At 39.2% G+C, this 19,172-nt stretch overlaps 1 protein-coding gene across 1 annotated transcript in view; it reads left to right on the top strand.

Moving 5' to 3' along the window:
- Positions 1 to 19,172, top strand: part of ehbp1 (EH domain binding protein 1) — a 110,727-nt gene that overhangs the window by 71,077 nt on the left and 20,478 nt on the right. Inside the window, 5 exon segments of the mRNA XM_043262698.1 lie at positions 3,266 to 3,439; positions 6,796 to 6,947; positions 10,805 to 10,943; positions 11,754 to 11,854; positions 14,103 to 14,229. Coding sequence (XP_043118633.1) covers positions 3,266 to 3,439; positions 6,796 to 6,947; positions 10,805 to 10,943; positions 11,754 to 11,854; positions 14,103 to 14,229 — 693 coding nt within the window.

Below are 19,172 nucleotides of genomic sequence, written 5' to 3' on the forward strand. Positions count from 1 at the left end.
TCACTTTGAAATAGCACAGACGTAAGCTCTGTTCCAAAACATACTGAGATGTCTATGTAGACATGCTCCCAAGGGTACATACCTTACTTTGGTGAAAATCTAAAAGCAGCTTTACATCCTTCTTAAATAAGGTTATTCCATAATACATTGCATCATGCTTGTTGGGCGATGGTATTAAGCAAGAGAATGTTGGTTATAATTCATTCATATTTAAAAAGCATGGGCTGTTTCACCCAATATGAACAATTTTCCCAGTGTTTGTGTGTGCTATGTACATTTTGACGCTTGAACCATATTTCAACCAAAAATGAAAATTCATAATTTCATATTGTTTCAAAAGTATGACAAAAGCACAAAAGAAAATATTTTGAAAAATGTTCTAACTATTTTCCATACAATTAAGGTAAATGGGGTCCAAAAGTGGGACCCTTTTAACTTTTATTACACAGACAAAAAACACTGAAACTTTCTTGAGAATGTCTTTTTTTGTGTTCCACAGAAGGAATAAAGTTTGGAACAATATGAGGATATTATGTTATTGTTATTTACATAGAAATTCAGCTATGAGTTTTTAGTAGTATATTTTTTGTTTTTTGGACTTTTAGAATTTATTAGTTGACTTATTTAACATTTGTATTATTGTTTTTAATACTTCAACTTAACTAAAAACCTTAACTGAAATTATTTTTTTCCGATATTTATTATCTATCTATAATTATATTTCAGCTTTATTTCAGTTAACGCCTATTATTATTTCATAGTTTTATCTTCCAATAACACTAAACAGTAGTAGAGCATTACATTATTTACTTCTGTTAACACTGATTTTGATATTTTTTTGACATTTGCTATTTAAGGCTCCCAAGAACATTGTGAAAATGTTCAGAACATTAATGCCAAGTACTAGTGTTTGGCTTCTGAGATTTTTAATTTGCTCATGAAGCTTGTGTGTGTGTGTGTGTGTGTCCATTAAGAGCAGGCTGCGTGTGTCCATTAGTGGCTTTCAGCCCTTAAAAAGCGATTTTGTTGCTCACTTCATAATGGCAACCAACACGTCTACTTTCAAGGCCCAAAGGAGCATTACATTAAGAAACACACCAACACACCCACATACTCTGAACTCTAATTTAAGGTGTTCACAGAGGGCTTCACTTCCATTTGTTCAGGCAGTCGCTTCCCACATAATCCTTCGGAAATACATCAGGAAAACTCTGGCGACAGCCAATGTTGCCCTATGCCCCAACACGCGCGCACACACACCAGTCCACACGGCCCAAATCATCATCACCGTCATTATAACACACACCCATGCCGGGTAATCAGCGTCTCATTGTCCAAAGAGGACTCCTATAGACCCTGTCTCCTTCAGCTCGGTTTCCCGCCGCGTTCTGCGTTATCATCAACCGCCATTTCTTCTTTTATTTCACATTACAGGACAATGAGACGACATGTTACTGTAGCCCTAACCACTGGGAGGCCCGTGCGGAAACAGTGGGGCATTAGCATAGCGGGCAGCTGTGGCGTGTTATTAAACGTGTTTACGCCAAGGGGTGTTAGCGTTGTGGCTAGCCACTGCGTATAATTAAAAGCGCGCGTGCACACCGAGCGAGAGGGGTGTTAGCGGCGCGTCGAGGTTTTGTTTAATACGTGAGGTGTTAACATAGCGGGCTAGCCGCTGTGCCTAATTCTGTGCCGGCTCATGTCCGTGTGTACCATTTCACAGCTCAAGGGGAGACACAATATTCCTCTCCTTTTATCTCTTTCATCTCGCACTCTTTGACGCCCTCCATTTTCTCTTCATCCTCTCCCTGTCCGCCTAATAGTGTTCCCTCCTCTGCAATCACGCGTTTACCGTGGCTCAGAAACGCTGCAGAATACCTCTCGCGGCCCGCAGAGACGGACAAACCAGTGTACGGACAGAGCGAAGGAAAAACGGGTCAGAGGGAGGGAGAGGAAGAAAGATGGTGAAAAAACGGTTTATTTGGCCTTTCGGGCTGTTGAACTCTGCTAATTGTAGAACTCATTAAAAATCAGGTTGGAGGGAAATGCTATAGGCTTGATGCACAAGGCCTATCGTGCAGAACGCATAATCCCACCAACACACACACACACACACACACACATACACACAAACACTCGCCTCTAATTCTGAGAGAGCTCGAGCTGAGTAGAGCAAAACATTCGGCAGCAGAACTTTCACCAACTCCAGCAGCACACGTTCTGTTAATTAGCTTAGCACTACCCCGTGTATGCGCCACAGCGTATCTATGAAAGTCCATTTTTTAAAAAAGCATTGAGGACACTAAAATAAACGTCTCTTTTATTTTTCTCTGGTTGTTGAGGCATTTATCTAGGAGCATCATGGGGCATTTTCCTGTAGGTCTAAACGAGTAATCCAAATAACCTGAAATGCAATTTTCAAATTGCAAAAGGGTATGATTTAGTTACAGAAATATATTCACTATGTTTCAGAGTGAAGCACAGCACTGTTTTTTTTTTTTTTTTGTACATCAAAACTAAACTTTTAAATAACTGAACGGTTTACCAGTTGAAAATGAAAAAAATGTAATGGTATAAAATAAAAAATAAAATAATTACATTGGTTTTTTTCTTATACTTATAAAGTTTAGGTATGGATTAGGTTTATGAGTACAGTACTAATAAACACCCAGTATGCTAGTTATATACTTTCCTTGTTAGCTTAACTTATTAGTACTGTACATATAAACCGCCCCCCCCAACCAAATCTGTGTCTATGCCATATTTTTTTCTTCTTTGTTTTGTCTCTTACTTAAATTCAAACTGCCACGTGTGTGTGCGACTCTGCTCTGGTTACCATATAACTGAATGAGATCGATGTGTTTGGATTGAGTGTGTATTGTCAAGGGCTCTGTGGGATTCAGATCTGTGGATGCGGAAGAGGAACTCTGGAGGAGATTTTGCCGTCAAGGCCAAATCTGCCATGCAACACACACACATAAAGCTCAGCTCTCTGCCAGACACTCTCAGCCATCTGCCTGATTTCTCTCAGCTCAAACACACACACCCCAATGTGACAGCAGCAAACTTTTTTGTTAAGGAAATACTGTTTGAACGTCTAAATGGGTCTAAACAAATGTTTTTCTGACTCTTTACTTACATGCAAAGTTTCCTTTCCCGCTGGAATACTGAACTAACACTCAACGCTTCACTAACCTCCTCTGTCTCTTTCCTCTTCTCTTTTTTTTTGGGGGGGGGGTGTCCCTGTTTGTTTGTTTGCTCACAGACGTGGTGGATGGGATGAGTGTGGAGGGTGAGGATGAGGAGAGCAGGAGTGATATTGAGGCGGTGGCGTCTCATGATGATGATGTCACTCATACTAACCCTGAGGAGGAACTGTCGTCTTCATGTCTAATGGAGGATGATTTTACTAACTCTGCCAGTGACCTGGCCGCTCTGGGTAACCCAACACTGCATGTCCTCTGCGCTTGTGTGAATGTGTGTGTGTGTGCAACACTACATGCCTGAGTTTGTGCATTAGCGTGCAGTGCTTTATCTGTCTATAACTACTTCTGTCTGTTTGACTTTTGACCTTTTATCATGCCACAACAACGGGCTGCATGATTAGTCAAAATATCACCAAAATTGTTAACGTGATTATTAAATACCATGCCCTGCATGTTTCATAAGGAAATGCTGCAGTGTTCTTCTACACATGAGCTGCTCAGGATCCAGCGCGTTCTGTGTTTTGAGTGGCTCTCTTCTCTTCATTGGTTTGCTTATAACATTTTGCCAATATATGGACAAGAAATCTAGTAAAAACGATTTTAAGTGCTTATAAACCGAAGTGCTCAGCATTATTGGTATTGCAATTTTACAGTTAAACTGTAATTTTACAGTAAAATAATATTACTATTCTTGTTTTCATATTAATATATAATTACAAAAGTTTTGCCAAATTATGCACCATGGTTTTTTTTAAATCACAATTATTATTTTTTCAACATTATAACATAAGCAACACAACATATAAAATTATGCAGCCCTATAATTTTGCGTTTCTTTCTTGTCACATTAGTTCCTATTTTAAACACCTTTTAGAATTAATTTATCTTTTAATTCAATAAAACAATAAGAAAAAAGTGGGTTTCTTAAATAAGGTTTGTGCCTGTTAATAACATTTCTGTCTGTGAGATTTTTATTTATTTATTTGTATTTATTTTTTTGATGTTTTTAATGTGTTGTGCCTTAGTTTAATTAAAAAGTACTTGAACATATTCTCAAGGCAAACACAATTATATCTGCCAAAGAGATGTGAAGTTGTTAATAATTAGTTTTTTGTCTTTCTAAAGAAGTCTTATGAGATATCTGGAGGAAACCTGAATTATTCTTTCTCTTTTGTTTACTTGCGTGTAGTGTCTATGTTGCTTGTTTCTTTGTTTGGTTTGTTTTTGTCTGTTACTGTGAAAAGAAGGTCTATGTATCATTACACACAAAATGCTTTTCTCTAACATAATGTGATGAGTTGTTTTAGAACATTTCAGCTCTCAAATAGTCATACCTTTTTCCATGGCCCAGACATTTTTTTTAGTGATTAACGGTTTTATTGGTTATCAGGCAAATTGTAGAACAAACTAGTCCACAACTAAGGCTTTAAAGGTCACTGATTGGCTGTAATTAAATACAATTAAACCATCCTTTGGTATATAATTATAAGAAAACTAAATAAAATAGAATTAAAGTGAATAAATAAATTCTTAAAACACATCAAGTTTACATTGTCACAATCAGCTTATTTCCAAATAAGTACTTGGATCATTTTTTATATATTAGGTTTAGCTTGTCTGTCTGCTAACAAGACATTTTTTCAAATGCAGCCACCTGAAAGGAAGGGACATCCTCTGATTTCAAGAGAATTATTTATCTGTCAATCAGTAAACTGGTTTGTACCCAAGATTTTATGTGTATAGTTGGACTTTTTAAGTTTTGTTACTGTTTCAGCAACAATTGACTGCCGGGGAAAAAACCTAACCGATCCAAACACAAAAGATCATATAGATACCCATCACGGTGCACACTTTAATTAGTTTGAGGATGTGGTTCTTGTGTTTGTGAAAACTGTTGGTCAATGCACACACACCTGCACCTTTATCCAGGTTGTGCTGAGGCCTGATAAATGACTCCTGTGGTGTTTTTTTTTAAGGAGAGAGAGAGATGCTGGGAGACGAGAACAGGACCCACATGAAAAGCTTCCTCACCTCACTTTCATCTCTAGCCCAGATGAGAGAAAGAGTGAGAGAGAGAGGGCAAGGCTAAACCTGCTAGTGAAAGGTTATTAGAGAAGGCAGACTTGGAATATATAAAGGCGAACATAAAAAAAGGCACCTACACATTTGAAAGGCATGTTTGCATATGAACAGCAAATTAGAAGTCATTGTTCATTTAAAGAGAAAGAGATGTTATGACTTCCAAGGAATCACAAGCACTGTTCCCTCTAAGCATATTTGGCTGCTCATCTGACATTGTTCCCTCACTGATGGAAACAAAGAACTGTCAGAAGTCAGACCTAAAAACAGATGGGCAAGAGCTAGAGCTTCTTGAATAAGAGCTAAATTAATGGATAGAGTTTAAAGTGGAGTCTATCCAAGTGTCCATTGATTTTTTTTTTTTTTTTTTTTCCCCTCTCAGTATGCAGCTGAAGCTGTGAGAAATCTTGTGTGGAAATATACAGCACTGATTAATTCCCAAGAGGATTAATTCACAAACAGTACAGTACAAACTTCATTGTGACACCTACACAGGCTCACAAAGTCCATGCATTATATTTTCTTATTTTATGGTCTCAACAAAGCAAGTTCTAGAGTTTTTCCTGCCTTTCTTTCAATAGAACAACTGAAAAAGAATAACTACGTCCTTTAAATGTTACTAATGTTAATATTTATTACTAAATATTAGTCAATTAATTATAATTAAAATAGTAATAGATTGTGTAATGATTATATTAATGATATATAATGTAAATTTAGTTGATCTGATTTTTTTTACATAATCAGTGAATGTCAAAATTGTCATGTATTATGAATGTCACATTGTTTATCATATGTGATATAAATTACCTTTCAGCTTACAGGGTCACAGTAAAGTAATTTAAAACATTACAGTCTTATTTTATTTTTTTTATTTTTTTTTTAATCAAATAAATACAGGCTTGGTAAACATAGGGTAATTTTCTCAGCAAACAACAACTTTGGCTTATTCTCCAACTCCCCCAGAGTTAAAAAAGTTGAGTTTTACCATTTTTGAATCCATTCAGCCGATGTCATCAGCATCTTGTTTAAAAATGACCAAAGAGTTTAAAATTTTTCATTTTCTGTCAGGCTTAGTACACAATGTAACTACAGAAGAGTCACGTTTTAGATAGAAAAAATATTGAAACTGTCATTTTTAAACGAGATGCTTCTGGTGCAATCAGATTCAACAATCTATGCTAAGCTACGCTAAAAGTGCTATTGAAAGACTCTGAGATTGGCTTTATTTTCAAAAAAATTCTTCTTTTAAGGGAGCATTGGGAACTACAAACTCAGTAAAAGGTCTTTTAATTCACATGAGGTGTATACGAGTGTCAAGGGATACATTCAGGTGTGTCAAGTTCCCAGCATCTTGCTATCTCTCCCGTGTGTGTGAGCGTGTATGAGGTTGAGAGGGCCGGTTTGCTTAAGGGCAAACATTGTCATGTCCTCTGCTTATCTGTGTGTTGGAGACGAGTGGCCTATTGCATATAACTCTTCCTCTCTTCCTTTCTCTCGCTCTCTTTAGGTGTGATGAACAGCAGACATGTGGATCTGAAGCTCAAGAAGCTCACAGAGATTCGGCCACAGGGTGGCAGCTCTCCTTCCTCTTCATCATCTTCCTCATCACTGACGGCATCCAGTACTTCACCCCTTAGCCCTGAGTCGGGTGGCATGCAGGTAGCCACATTTACAAACGCCTCTAATTGTGTTATTACAGTTATCATGGTCCATGTTTAGAGATTCATTGCGAACAACTCAGTCATAAGTATTAAACTTTGTTGAGTAACACATTCTACACAATAGAATGCTATAGACGTGTTATTTTTAAATAAGAAATAGCATATTTTAAGATAAAATAAGATAATTGAAATTGTTATACCCCCCAGAGCTACGGACGCATTGACAGCAGCGTGTGGCCCACGACACTGATATGCTTTAAATGCTGCAGTTCTGAAGAATAAAATGTATTTGCCATGATTATTAAATACCAGCGTTGTGTGTGTAAGAACATGCATAACTGTGTACCGCTGACTACTCAGAGTTCATACATACGTGTGTGATGACCTCCTATCTGGCTGTTGTATTCAGAGCCCCCAGGTGGTGACTGCAGGGCATGTTCAGAGATGCTGGTGACTACCTTTCTGCACCTGTTCGCCTCTTTCTCTCTCTCTCTCTCTCTCTCTCTCTCTCTCTCTCTCTCTCTGCTGACAGAGGGGATTTCCTGTGAGCAGATGTTAGCAGGGTCTTTGATGCACAATAACTGCAGTGATGTGTTTGTTTGGGTCGACAGGCCTCATTCAGTGCACTGCAGCAGGTGTGAAATGATTGGCTGAGATTTGCCGAGGCCTAGCCACAGATAGGTTCGATTCCAGAGACAGACCTGATGAAGGTGAAGCAAAATTGTTGCTCAAGAAGCAAATCATTTGAGTCAGAAAAGAATAATACCTATCCAGTAATATATTAATAATAGCATAATTTATATAGTTAGTGACAGTTTTTCAATAAAACTATCACTATGACATAACATTATTTTTTTTGCAATTTAATTTTTACATACACTCCTTTTTGAAAGTTAGGGGTAAATAAAAATGTAGTACAACGGTAATATTATGATGTTATGAAGTATAATATCATTATTATAATATTATGAAGTGTTTCCTTTAATATATTTAAAAATGGTATTTATTCCAGTGGTGGTAAAGCTGAAATTGCAGCCTTTAGCAACACATGATAACTTGCTCGTTTGGGGCTTGAGAAACATTTTATGTCTTATTATCAATGTTGACAAAAAGTTGTTAAAGAACAATATAAGAATTATTTCTTTTGAAATAGTATAAAGGTCTTTAACCCTTAAAAGTTTGGAGTGAGCTAGATTAAAAAAAATAATAATAATAATTAAAAAAAAGTATGACACTTATATAACAAACAAACACTATTGTCAAGAGCTGCCAACTATTTAAGTAACAGGGCAGCTGCATTCTTAGTTACTGTAAATGAATTGAATATTTAAGCATAATTTAGAGTAAATCTTTATTATGAAATGGCTTTTAGTGATGAGGGTCCTTTTGTCCGTTTAAACAGTCCAGCACCTGCTGTAGACCTGCAGGCCTATACAGCATGCCAAAGCCCAGGGGAGGATCAGCAGGGTCACGAGCGCTGCAGCTCCGAGCCCCAGTGGTTAGTGGGGTTTTAAAGAAAGAGTAGCTTTTGCTCTCGCTTTTTTCCCCCACTTTCCCCTTCATCTCCATTGCAGCTTGTATGTATGAACAAGTTTGAATATCAAATCTGTTCCTGCTTTACTTTTTGCCTTTCTAAGACAAACATGTTAGGATCACATTCTCTCTCTCTCTTTCAAGGCCTGACGTTGTGGTAGCGTCCTTTTCCTCTTACAAAATCTAAATCAACCGCTCCGTCCCCAGAGGATTCTCCCATCCCACAACTCCTTGAGGCTGTAGTAGAACGGTGCGGGACAGAATGCCCCCCCCACCACCGCAGCACACACATTGCAGTCCCCCAGTGCTCCCGGTTGTGTCTCATTAGCAATTGTCTCTATGCACTGTGAGCCTGCTGCCATGGTGGCACACGATAACCGCCTGCAATGAGCAGCAGACCGCAACATTAGTCACGCATCCCAGAAACACACACACACCTCTGCCAAAATAATACCCAGCACCACAATAATGATCAGGACGATAACAGATTAAAAAGCGTCGATCGTGATGTGGGGATAGCCCTGATATCTGCCCCAGCCAGGGGTACCGAGGGGCCGTGGGGGCAGGTGTTTCAAGGAAGGGGTTGTTAGCGAGGGTAGGAGGCCTCGGGTCCTCCGGGAAACGAGGATTCTAGCGGGGCTTTGGGTTTGAATCCTGTTTGTTTTCTTTGGACTTTAACATGAGAGGAATCAGACAGGGTTAAAGGGCTTTGTTGAGCTGTCTCTGGAGATCCGGGCTGTTGAATGTGTCGTTTTAACACGTAACACGCTCACGCCTTTGGTTTTTTGTCATAACTGCAGTGCTTTCCACTTATAATTGCGGATTTAAAATGAAATAAAAAAATGTCACCTTCAGATTGCCAACATATGTTTAAGTGGTCTGTGCCATATTGCTCATTTACCCCCACTTGTCTGGTCTAGCAACAATTTTTTTTTCCCCAAAAAAATATATACATGCAATGATTAGAATAGACCTCTTCTATGGGAAGTGTGCTTTTTTTCATTTCTGTCTTCAAATTGATTTTGGTTTGTGTGTGTGTTTTAAAGGGGGTTAAAAATTGCCAATCGAGGTAACCTGAGATATCCCTGATATTTGCAAAAAGATATTTAAAATATATATATTTTTTATTCAGAGTACTTTGCTATAAGGTCTCATTTCTTATTATTAATGCATTAATTTACAAATTATAACATTTAATAACAACATTAAGCAATTTATTTTTTACAGCGTTTATTAACCTTTGTTAATGTTAGATAAAAAAAAATGCATTGCAATACAATATGAACACCGTAAGTAGATTATTTGTTATTGTACTTATTTTTGATGTCAGTACGTAATAGTTAAGGCCACTTAACTTAAAGTAGGACTTGATTTGATATGTTGTTGGCCCATGTGCAGGTATGTGTTAAGAGTCTCATCCAGCCTGTAGAAATCACTGAAAGTTAAGTTGCAATCTGTCAAGATGGCTGAAAAGAAGCTACAAATTAGAGCTTTTGACAGCGGATATTGTTCGTTTAAATGTCGGGTCGCTTGGATAAATAGCCATAACTGTTAATATTCACACATAGAGACGCTGAACATCTCTGAGATCAGGCTAAATTTGTTGTTCTCTAGGGACACGCTAATTGCAGCTTTGTTTTCAGAAGTTATAATTTAAGAATAAACAGGCCAGAGGCAATGTGTGTGTCTGTTTGTACACGCTTGTCTTTATTAGCTGTGTGGTTTCCGTACACACACCAGTGAGCTAGCGTCTGCACTAACAATGTTTCTCCCTCTCAGTCTCAAGCAGTGGAACGTGTTCGCTAATTGCGAACTTTATTAGACGTTTCCTATTATTATTGACGTTGCAAATGTTATTCTGAATGCTGCCGTTTCGCTTTCCAGTCTGCTTGGCTTATTGGGCCCAGCACATAATAACACATTTCAATATTGAGGTGATTGGAAGCCGCAGTGAGAAGCTGCTAACACGTGTTCGCTTCCAAGACAATAGTGCTTTTAATTTGCATAATCTGAATACATTTTCTGGCTCAGGTTTTGTTGAAAGTAGACTTAATTGCCTTATTTCCTTTGTGCTTGTGAGTTAATGTGGGACTCGGAGATGTACCAAATGCTGCAGAACCTTTCCTCGGCCGTTCTTCAGGCACGGCGCTCCATCGTTAAACATTTCTTGGCCATGTGTGTCTAATTTGTTCTTTTCTTTAATGTCGACCGGCATCAGAAGCAACTTTTATTCAAATGACTCTGCTCTACTTTTAAGTTAACTGCTCTTTTACTCTTTTGCCCCCCTCCCCATCCCTCCTTCTTTTTTTAATGTGTTTATAGAATAATGTTGATGAACTGCACGCGGAGCGTCTTCGCAGGGCAACGGAGCGTCTACGCAGTCCCGTTGTCTTCCACAAGGAGTCTGCAGTCAGGAAAACACAACTCAAATCATTCAGCCAATACGTAGAGACTAGGCCAGGTGAGGTCCTTTACTTTCGCTGTCACTGAATGCATAAAGTTTGTGGAGGAATTTACATTGTTGAACAGGTCAGTAATCATTACATGAATGCATTTAACCCTTTTAATCCCAAATGTTTCCCAGATTTGGGAATATCTAAATGGTGTGTCATTAGTAACACTTTAAAATAATTTTAGTCAAGTGTATGAAAATATTTTTTTATGCTCTCTGGGTTAAGGTGATTAATGAAATAAGTTTTCTGCAGTCATAAAAATTATATATATTACATCAGTTATTCTAAACTATTTTACTATTATGCATAACAAAACTGAGGTAAAAAGGAAGCAATGTTTATTTTTTTGTAAAATTTTTCAAATCAGATTTTTAATTAAATTCTACAACATCATTATTGTGCAATTTTTGTAACATCTGTACTTTCCATATTTGCAGATAGTGCACTAAAATATCAGTCAGAAAGGTTAGAGATTTATAAATGAAAAAACTTTTTTTATGGTCACTATTGTGACCGATGGGATTAAATGGGTTCATGAATAAACCTGTTGCAGTCAGGTTTATTTTTCTAGTTAATTAGGCTTAATGTGAAGACTATCTTGAAGTCTTCACTGAAGTGTCACAGTTTAATAACAGTTGTATAAAGTGTTTCTATAGATTTTGTGATTTCTTTAATGGAGATGTCAGATCTGTCTGAATGGTTTAAAAGTTCATCTGATACTAAAAATGTCTTCATATTCAGTTATAGTGAGTTTGTGATTGTGTCCAGGTGAGAAGGAACTCTATCAAAGTTTAATATCTCTCTTTCTCTCGTTTCAGAGGTTAAAAGACAGAGATCAGTGCCTGAAGATCTAAAGCGGGCAGCCGAGGAGAGAGGAGCTTTGACGGAGACAGAAGGACGAAAGCCAACTGAAGATGAAGTACTTAAATTCATATTTAAATTCTCAGTCAGAGATGTTCGTTCATACTGATGTTGTCTGACACTAGGTCATAGTTGGGCGTCAAACCTGCACATAGTCACTCACGTCTGTCTGAGGACCAGAAAGGCTTTTTAACACTGATGTCAATCTGTTCTTCCCTAAAGCTGAAGAGACCAGCCGAATTAGACTGCTGTTCCCTGATAATTATAAGATAACGAAAAAAGAAAATGGACTGAATAGTAGACATACCTCTTTCACTCCTCCTGCCTGTCTTTTTTTCTCCGAAACCCTTTTAATTTGTCCTAAATCTTTACATTTTTAAATAGTTGAAATATAATCTGTCTGTATATATTTAATAATAGTTTGAATGATATAATTATCTTTTCTCGTCCCATCTTCGTTCATTCTCTCAATGTAGGCTGATCTAATGACATTTTAATTATTGTGGCACCATATATAGGGCCAGAGCATAGAGAAACATACCCTGGGAAGAGCGAGATAGATAGAGACACAGAAAGAGAGAGAGGGAAGGTCAGTAGAGACCAGCTTTGCCCCTCTCTGTGTAGGGGTTAATGGGTGTTGAACTTGCCCATTACCCAGCTCAAGCTGAATTACCCAGCGAATGATGTTTGCATTAATATAATATATATGGAAATTTCAACACTTAATTATGGCAGAGAGGCGAGAGCAGAGGGGAGGGGGCTGATCATGTGTAAAATTGATTTGTGGGAGAAGTATTTGATAGAGCAGCGAGGAAGAGGAAGGTGGAGTTTGATGGACAGCAGGAGGACTCAGGCAGAAAAAGTGCTGTCTTGGATGAAAAAAAAAAACTTTCTTCCCCATTTCCCTCATTCCTATTATGAAATAAGGTGCATCAGCACTAAAAATATATATATTTTTGCAGCAATCTTTAGGATGTGAATTTAAATTAGCACTCGTTTTCCCCTCCCCCTCTATCTTCGAATAGTAGGAAGGATGGAAGGAGGAGAGGACAGAGGAGGGCGATAAACGAGTGGAATAAAGAGGGGGTGGGAGTGCTTGTCACTATCACACACTCAGAAATAAGCGTGCAGTTTAATTACTCTATTTCTCCCTAATCAGTGTCTCATCCCTCACTCCAGTGTTTCCCACGAGCCAGAGGGTGCTGCTGCCACCAGGGCTAGTGTGTGAGAGGAAGGGAGCGTGTTTCTAAATGTGTACATGAGTGAATCTGAGCACACGCATGTGCTGCGTAGATCCCTTAGATCCCTGCTGATAGGCCCTTAGGCACTGACCCACCTCTCCCGTATATTTCAATTTTGTCTCTCTGTGTGTCAGTCTACAGACTGCCGTAATACTGGATTCTCTCTGAGGTCATTTAGCGTGTTTATATTGGTGTGTAAGTGCACTCTCCTGCCTGAGGCTTTACGTATGATGTCAAACCTTAGCATTTAAAGCTACAGTCTGTAACTGTGCAAAACAATTATGAATGCCAGGAATTGTAAAAGACTGCAAATAAAATAAATAATAGTAAGAAAAAATACATTATTTCATTTTATTTTAACATTTATTTACATCTATATTATATTATACATTTATGCATGCAAAGCTACAGTTATTATATACAGAAACTGATGTTATTACAGCATGAACTAAGGCAATAAATAAATTAAAATAAATAAATCTTCAAACAGTCTCAGAAAAATTGTCATACAGTAGAACACTTCCATCGTACATGTATGTTAATGCATGTGATCATACCCCGGCATTTAAAACTACAATCTGTAACCGTAGAAACAGATATTATTATCCCAGACATTTATTTATTTATTCATTATTTCCCAAGACAATTAATTAGTTAATATATAAAAAAATAAAGCTTTAAAAAGTATGGTATGGTAGCACTGAGAATTCTTTTTTTATTATTATATTTACATGTACTCCATTTTTAATGTAATAATTTTATGTTAATATGTCATCTTTTTATTTATTTATCTATCTTTAATTTTTTTAATGCATCTTAGTAATTAGCCTAATTTATAAATGTTTGTCATTTTTATCAACTTTAAAATTTGACAGTGGTACATCGTTTCCAAAAAAAATATATAAAAAATAACAGAAAAAAGAAACATTCATTTGCTTAATTAATTAATGCAATAGTCATCATCATGACCACTATTCCTTGGTATTAAAAAGCTATATAAACCCAGGATGTGATGCATTTCTAACCTCTCATCACTCCCCCTTCCACTCGTTTGTTCTTGCCCAGCAGAAAGCGTTCAAAGACACCAGTCAGTACGTGGTGGGAGAACTGGCGGCGCTGGAGAGCGAGCAGAGGCAGATCGACACGCGGGCCTCGCGTGTGGAGAAGCGTCTGCGCTATCTCATGGACACAGGTACGCCGCCCAATTACACTGTAAACAGTTTTGGCAAATTGAGCGTTCACAAACTCTTATGGAGTTTGGGAAGTGTGAATCTTTGAAGCCGGGATGTTGGGGCGGCAGCGGGGATATGAAAAGGGGCGGTGAGGATGCAGGGAGGCTCTCTGGGCCGCCGTGATAAGAGAGCCTTCATGGGAGCTGATAACTAGTGCTGATAGCGTCCGCCAGCCAGCCACTATTGAACAGTACCGTGCAGCCATGCGCAACAGAACCCCATATCTGGCCTTCAATGATATGCTGTAGAAGAGAGAGAGAGAGAGAGAGAGAGGAGGGAGAGAGGGGGATACGGCAGAGGGGTAAAGGGTGAAGAGGGGAGGAAGAGAAATGGGGAGGGCTGCTGTTTGGGGGCTGGACCGAAAAGGAAATGTTGAAATAATGAAAGACACATATTAATAGATACATGCGTTTGCTCTCCTCCTCCCTCTCTCGCTCGCTCTCTCTCTCTGTCTTTCTCTCTCTCTCTCTCTATATCGCTCTCTCTTCTCCTTGCATATACACATATGAAAGGATGTGGTGCGATCTTTCAGGTGTGTATAGCAGGGAAAAAGGTCTGCGGAGCCTTTGTTAAAACATGGAGCTCCGTTCTGAGACTCCAGCGCCTCAATAACTAAAATTTAAGAAAAGCTTCCTTCCATCCAGATGCTGATACAAAACAATAATTTCTCACAAGGGCAGCACTGGGAAGCAGGGGTTGAAAAAAGGAGGGAAAAGTAGACGGTTGAATTTTTATGCTTTCTCCATCACATTGAGGATGATATCATGACTATCACAGTTTTGTGTTTGCCCAACCTTCCATCCATCCCTCCCTCGCTCGCTCTCTTCACACTCACCTGGACCCTGTTGAAGTCAAAGCCGCTGTGTCCGTTTGAAGGGTTTTTTTTTTTTCTCGCTCTGAATGATAAATGGCTTGAATGCCCTAGCAGGTGGAGAACCAAACCAGACATTTCGGCAAGATTTACACACACACAGAAATAAGAGGCGCAGTTACACACCAGACCCCATGTACGAGTCTCACCTTAATGTGCTTACCTGTCTGAGCTAGTGCACGCATTTCAGCACTGCAAACAGGTGCATTGAAGCCACTGTCAGGTTCACAGACAACATAGTCTGCAAGAAACTGCCTCTATAGCTAAATATACACTAAACAAATGTCCTGTGTTATGCTCAGAATACACGTTGAATAGAATCATGCTAAGCTGTGTTGCACTGTATTAGTACCATAAATAAGTATTGTATATTGTCATAAATTTTTTTAACTAAATATTTCTCCCAGAAATGTACCAGAAATTATGCAGGTAAATAGATATATTGAGAGATAGGAAATTTGCAAAATATCTTAATGGAACATTTACATAATATCCTAATAATTTTTGCCATAAAAGATATATACACACACATACAATGATGACTGGAAACAAATAAATAAAAGTTAAATTAATGTGTAAGCATATATTTATGTAGGGACGCATATAAAGTTATATTTGTATACATATAAAAACTGTATTAAGAACTCCCTGATACCCCCCCTCCCCCTCTCATTATACGCTCTGCCTTAGTCTGCTGGTTTTTTGCGTTTGTTTCCCAGATGAATTCACAGTAATTGGGCTGGTTAATTTATTTACTGTGTGCAGTTCACAGCACATTAAAGAATGAAGATAATTGAACACGAATTGTCAAGTGTCTTCTGATATCAGGCGTATTACAGAAGGGAATGCGTATAAAACTCTATTTCCATGCAACCATTGTTTATGGTAATTAAGTACACAGATGTATTCCTTGGTTGCCTTCCAAGCTTATGGCGACTGCCATTGTTGTCTTCTATTAATATGTAATCAGTAAATAGTTTAATTTTCTAATCTGCAGTTGGAGAATTCACTTTCTAACAGCTCTTAATTATGGCAGAGCCCTAATGATGCAGCCGCTGATGGGCTAGGAGGCCGTAAACGGAACGCAGAGCGCTCGGGGGAACGCACAGGCCTGCGGTGGCTCCTGCCTAATGAACTTGTTATTCCCACACCAGAGGGAGCAGTGTCCTTCACACACACACACGCTCGCCAGCAACTCAACCATTACCTCAGTTAGCCACATCCCTGGAATTATGTCTAAATATGTTATTGTCACCCGATTTTCTAAACATATCAATTTTAAACGGAATCAAAAGCGAGAGAGGAGAGCTATTCGCGTGCTCGCCATTCTGTCCGAGCACAATACCGTCCCGAATCACATTGAAATTTTTTCAGCACGCATCATTGAAATGTGTGTAAATGTTATCTGCACGGCTTTTGATATTCAGCAAGCCTCTGAATGCATCTCCCTGACATCTGCTCAGCATGCATTTATGCACACATATGATTTTCAAATTGCTTTATAACCTGCAACAATGAACGCAATTATGAAAATAATGGCATTTAAAGGCGCTCTAAAACCCACACACCTACAGAGTTCTCGATAAGAGATTTTTTAAAAAGCACAGAGGAAAAGAATGAGTTTTAGGTGAGATTAACATATGTTTAAAAATTGCACTTGAGTCTGATAAGATTGACACAGGTTTTATTGCATGCTAATCCGTTCTCTTTTTCTCCGCCGAGGTCACAGAAATTCATACAAGACGGATATCATCAGCTTAATGCAGTTTACAGACAAGCCATCACAGTAGTCTGTGCTGGAAAAACAGACGCACGGCAGTGTCGGAAGAGGCCTGTTATGTTTGTTTTATTCACAGAGACGTGGCCGTCCTCTTCCGGGCTTCTTAGCGGATGTGCACCTTTTCATATTTCAGTCTCAAAACGTCAGTCCTTTTCCTTTTTTTCGTTGTTTGTCGCTTTTCCCCCTTCAGTTTTCCCACATTAATTCTCCGTGCCCACATTCCAAGGCAGTGTTGGCCATGCAGAAATAATTGCTTGAGTGTCTGCGTTTATAGATCTCAGCTCCGCCAAGACTGAAATGGAATTGCTTGTGTGGCTAAGGCAACATGCTTGTAACCAGCCCCTTAGTTTGACTAAAGATTTAAGCTTGGCTACGTGAGTCGCATGGGGAAATGGTCTCCGAGCTCAGACAACAGCTAACAGCTAACACAGCTTTAAGTATATTATCAGGCAAGTTCTTTCAGAAACGTATTGCTAAAGAAGCTTAACATTAATTATTGTAACTTTGGGAAGATTACATCCACAGCATGCTTGTAAGCGGTGGCATAGTCCTCTTGACCTCCTATGCAAGAGCTTAAAGACACTAGAATGGCATTTCAGCTGCATTAATAGGATAACCAGTATAATCTTTCCGCAGTAAGAGAAGGAAAAGTGTTTAGAGCATAATACTCGCCCCGGTTCTGGAGACGAGACGGGTTTTGTGATGTCTCTTGCAATCGGCACGCACCGGGCTCTATCGGCGTAATCGCAAACTCTTTTTCTCTCCCTCTCTGCTGTTCTCTTTCTTCTGTTGTCTCTCTTTCAATTCTCTTTTTTTCCCTCTTCTCCCTCTGTCCCATTCTTTCTCCTCCATGGGATTTGCATGCTAGTTCGGTAGCTTGTCCACTCTAATTTTAAAGACCAAAGACCTCGTTTAGCCTTCCTGCTAAGCGTGCGCCGTGAGTAGCGGAAAAGTAAGCCTGGAGACAAACGCAGGAATTCGGCTCATAAGGATGGCTTTTATCGGCACGACCAAAGGCCAGCGCTGGATCAGGAGGTGACCGCCTATTCAGGTTTAGTGCTGGACTATGTGCTCGACTTCAAGAGCTGGTTAACATCAGAATGGTCCATTTTCAGCTGCTGGCTTTTGCGGCCTTTGTTCTTTCCGCTGGTTTTAATTCTCACCGGACCGTTACGCATGCAGCGTAGAGCGCTTTTGTGAAGTCATGTATTCCCACTACCTAATATAAACAGGTTAGACCTTTAGCCTCAATTAATGCATGTTGTAAGACATTAGCACTACTCGTGCATTTGTCCAGTTTATTGCATTGGCCGCTGGAAGCGGAGCCGGAAAATGCCTCACATCAGCCCTTTTTAATCTCAGAGGCCGTTTGAATGATCGAGAGGCAAAAACAATTTAATTAGTTAAGTTGCATTGACTTCGCATTCAAACCCCCAACCAGCAAGCCCTCCCTCCGAAAGCTTTTCCCAGATGTGAAGAGGTTTTTTTTTTTTTTTTTGGTCTGGTGTCAGGCTTTCAAACATTCTTTAACAGTTGGATGAAAGGGGATTTTAAGGAAGATTAGAGAAGGGGATCCTCCAGGCATTGTCTGAGAATCTTAAGATAAAACGCACGGGGTGGATAGTGTCTGCGGAGGGGGGTGTGTGTGGGGGGGGGTTGTTGGTTGCGGGAGATACGGCCTGCATTGAGAGACATGTAATTTAGATTTTTATAACGACACAGAAATTACGATCAGTCGCTGTTATAGCGCTCCCTCTCCTTCTCTGTTTTCCTTTTCCCTCTATCCCTCTCTTTCATCCCCATGTGTTTTGCAGCGGCCTTGCTGTCCTCTAAATTGTTGGTGTGAAGTTAAGTTAAACGCTGCTACATGTGGCATTGCAGGCAGGCAGTGATATGCCTGATTAACATTTTCAAAAGGGGCACAATGATGGCGCTTATTATAATCTCCCCTTTATTGAAGCATCTTGAGGCCTTTTCATCTTTCCCCCCCTTTGACTGCCATTCCAGTAAGACCCAGCCAAAAGCAGCTAGTGCCGTGCCACTGCGGCTCCATACGCACAGAAAAACAGAGGGCCACTCTCCACAACGCCAGCCAAGACCTCAATGATCTGCTGGGCGTTTTTTGTTTAGTTTTGTGGCACTGGTGTGCGTGACTGCCTTTTTTTGGTTTTATTTTTATGGGATTTATGTTTTTTGTGTAGAGGACAGTAGAGAAGAGACTGAAATTGGATTTGTTTGAAACAGGCTGGATT

This window comes from Puntigrus tetrazona, chromosome 17, assembly GCF_018831695.1.
Source record: "Puntigrus tetrazona isolate hp1 chromosome 17, ASM1883169v1, whole genome shotgun sequence".
Classification (NCBI taxonomy): Eukaryota; Metazoa; Chordata; class Actinopteri; order Cypriniformes; family Cyprinidae; genus Puntigrus; species Puntigrus tetrazona.